General features: G+C 37.0%; 1 protein-coding gene across 1 annotated transcript in view; it reads right to left on the reverse strand.

Moving 5' to 3' along the window:
- SEPTIN14 (septin 14) overlaps positions 1-2,878 on the reverse strand; it is a 99,471-nt gene extending 96,593 nt beyond the window's left edge. The window contains exons 1-2 of the mRNA XM_032753406.2: positions 2,762-2,878; positions 2,014-2,082 (exon numbers count right to left, since the gene is read on the reverse strand). Coding sequence (XP_032609297.2) covers positions 2,014-2,067 — 54 coding nt within the window. The 5' untranslated portion in view covers positions 2,068-2,082; positions 2,762-2,878. The remainder of the gene's footprint in view (positions 1-2,013; positions 2,083-2,761) is intronic.
- Between the last annotated feature and the right edge of the window lie 320 nt (positions 2,879-3,198).

A 3,198-nucleotide genomic window follows, 5' to 3' on the forward strand; every position in this document is an offset into this window, starting at 1 on the left:
CCAAACACCGCATGTTCTCACTCATAGGTGGGAATTGAACAATGAGAACTCATGGACACAGGAAGGGGAACATCACACTCCGGGGACTGTTGTGGGGTGAGGGGAGGGGGGAGGGACAGCATTAGGAGATACACCTAATGCTAAATGACGAGTTAATGGGTGCAGGAAATCAACATGGCACATGGATACATATGTAACAAACCTGCACATTGTGCACATGTACCCTAAAACCCTAAAGTATAATAAAAAAAAAAAAAAATGTATATATACAATTTGGCCACACAAAAAAATGAAAACCTGTCGTTTGCATTAACATGGATGGAACTAGAGGTCATTATGTTAAGTGAAGTAAGTCAGACACAGAAAGACAAATATGTCACTCATATGCATCAGCTTAAAAAGTTGACCTCATAGAGGTAGAGTAGAATGATAGCTACCAGAGGCTGGGAAGGGTGTGTGAGTAGTGGGATGAATAGAGGTTGGCTGATGGGTTCAAACATTCAGTTAGGCAGAAGAAATAAGTTCTAATGTTCTGTAGCAGAGTAGGGAGGCTATAATTTATAACAATGTATTGTATATTTCAAAATAGCTAAAAGAGGGGATTTGAAATGTTCCCAAAACATAGAAATAATAAATATTTGATGTAATAGATACATGAAGTACCCTGACTTGATTATTATGTATTCCATGCATATAACAAAATATATTGTATGTACCCCATCAATATGTACTAATATTATGTATCATTTAAATTTTTTAAAAAACAAAGGGGGACTTGGAGAGGTAATTAGGTCATATGGCTCCACCCACATGAATAGGACTAGTGCTTTTATAACAGAAGTTTGAGGGACACTGTTTGCTTCTCCTGCCATGTGAGGACACAGCTAGAAGCCATTTTTGAAGCAGAGAGTAAGCCCCCACCTGACACCAAACCTGCTGGAGCTTTGATCTTGGACTTCCCATCCTCTAGGACTGTGAGCAATGCATTTCTATTGTTTATAAATTACCAAGTCTAAGGTATTTTGTTATAGCTGCCCAAACAGACTAAGACACTTGCTAAAGGATTTGTTGCTAGTATTTGCATATCAGCATTTGCATAATGTTTGACTAATTGGCTTTTGGGATCCCTTCTAATCCTAAAATTTTATGTTTTAGAGTCATGTGAACAAAGGAGCATTAACCATGATTTGTTAAACAAGACAGCCCAAAGATAAAATGGAATGAGCATAGGCCAATGCTTCAGTCTCTGAGAAATTCCTCTGATGGTTATTTATGAAAAGCAATGACAAGCCAGGTGCAGTGGCTCATGCCTGTAATCCCAATACTTTGGGAGACTGAGGCAGGTAGATCACCTGAGGTCAGGACTTCGAGATCAGCCTGGCCCACATGGTGAAACCCTGTCTCTACTAAAAAAAATCCAAAAGTTAGCCGGGCATGAAGGCAGGTGCCTGTAATCCCAGCTACTTGGGAGGCTGAGACGGGAGATTCACTTGAACCCAGGAGGCAGAGGTTGCAGTGAGCTGAGATCGTGCCACTGTACTCCAGGCTGAGCAACAGAGCCAGACTCAGTCTCAAAAAAAAAAAAAGAAAACTTGCTCTAAGCTCACACCCAGTAAAGCAATCAGCAAGCAGCCATCCAACCATTTGCTAAAATAACTTCATTAAAAAATTATTTATTGTCAGTGCATACATTCTGCAAATATGTCCATCAAAACAGCACTGCTCTTCTCATTTATTGGGAGATTCAGAAGTTTTACTTTGAATTTCTTTGGTGTTAAATAGAGATCGTTTTTGCACTGCTAACAAGGTCATCGGACTCAAAAAACATGTAACAATTATCTAAATCACCATTGATACTTAACTCCAATTAGTATAAAAGCTAATTCATGCCCAAACATAACAAACAAGACTTTATCATCTATGCATACATCAGTTTACCAAGTCAATATTTTTAAGCTATATAATCTTATCGAAGTACAAAATGCAGAGTTATATTTGAAAGATATACTTAACTGTATCTCCATCAGCAGGTATTTGTGTGGGCATAGGCATTGTTCCTTCTGCCATGCTACACTAAAAGAACTGGAAATTAAAAACAATAAACATTTTTTAAAATTTCGTACAAAGGCTATATTCTTACTACATAATTTAGATCAATTAGGGGGCATAATATAGGTATTTTCGCAAGTTTTAGTTTTTAGTTCATACTATTCATCTGTTTTAAACTGTGCCTGTCTTGCTAGATGGGCTTCTATATGATGAATAATATGTAATATTCAACTTATAATGTAGAGTAATACATTTAACCATGAGCACACAAAAAGCATCTTAAAGTTAAACTCCCTTTGGAAATCAAGAGGATAAGAGCATTCTTCTTCTTTAAATGACTCTTTGGTGGTAAGAAAGGAAAGTAGAAAATTTTGCTTTAAAAAATGGTTTAAAAAAAAAAACAAAACAAGACACTCATAAGCACTTAACTTTCTAGAGTAGCATACCAGAGGAGGCTTGGGCATTTGAATTTACCGATTGAAAGAGAATTGTGAAAGCAGACCTTAAAAAACCTAAACAAGTCCTTCAGACACTGAACTAAAATAATGATAATTCTCATTTATGAAGTATCTATTATGCACCTAGCATTGTGCTAAGGGTTGATGTGCTTTATTTACCTCCGTTAGTCCTCATAGTAGATCTGAGATATATGTATTTTCATTGCCATATGCCAGGTGAAAAAATTCAGACTCGGAAAGATTAAGTAACTTACTTTCCCAGGGATTCAGGTGTGCAGCAGACAGAGGTCCGAACTGATTCCAAGCTGGTGTCCTTTCTACTGTCCCCAGTTGTGGACCAAATAAATATTCACTGTGTTTGTAACAGTTGGGAACAGGGAGGAGAGGTACAAGAGAGCGTGCTGTGCTCATCTCCAAGCAGAACTGCCTGAGAAGGCCATGCTACCCTACTTTTGAACACAGCATAAAGATACTAAGAATATGAGGCATGTTTCAAAAGGAAATATTATATATTTGTAAAGCAAGTATTTGAAATATTTGAGAAGCAAACAGAATCAAAGAATGATTCTGTGCCATAATCTCTTCACTTGCTCTATCCTGAGGATTATTGCACTTTAGTATACAAATGTATATCATTTCCCCTAAAATTAAAAAATGTTTTCTGATATAGATAGAGTTCTGTTTTGTAGTG

Source organism: Hylobates moloch, unplaced genomic scaffold (assembly GCF_009828535.3).
Source record: "Hylobates moloch isolate HMO894 unplaced genomic scaffold, HMol_V3 SCAFFOLD_1, whole genome shotgun sequence".
Classification (NCBI taxonomy): Eukaryota; Metazoa; Chordata; class Mammalia; order Primates; family Hylobatidae; genus Hylobates; species Hylobates moloch.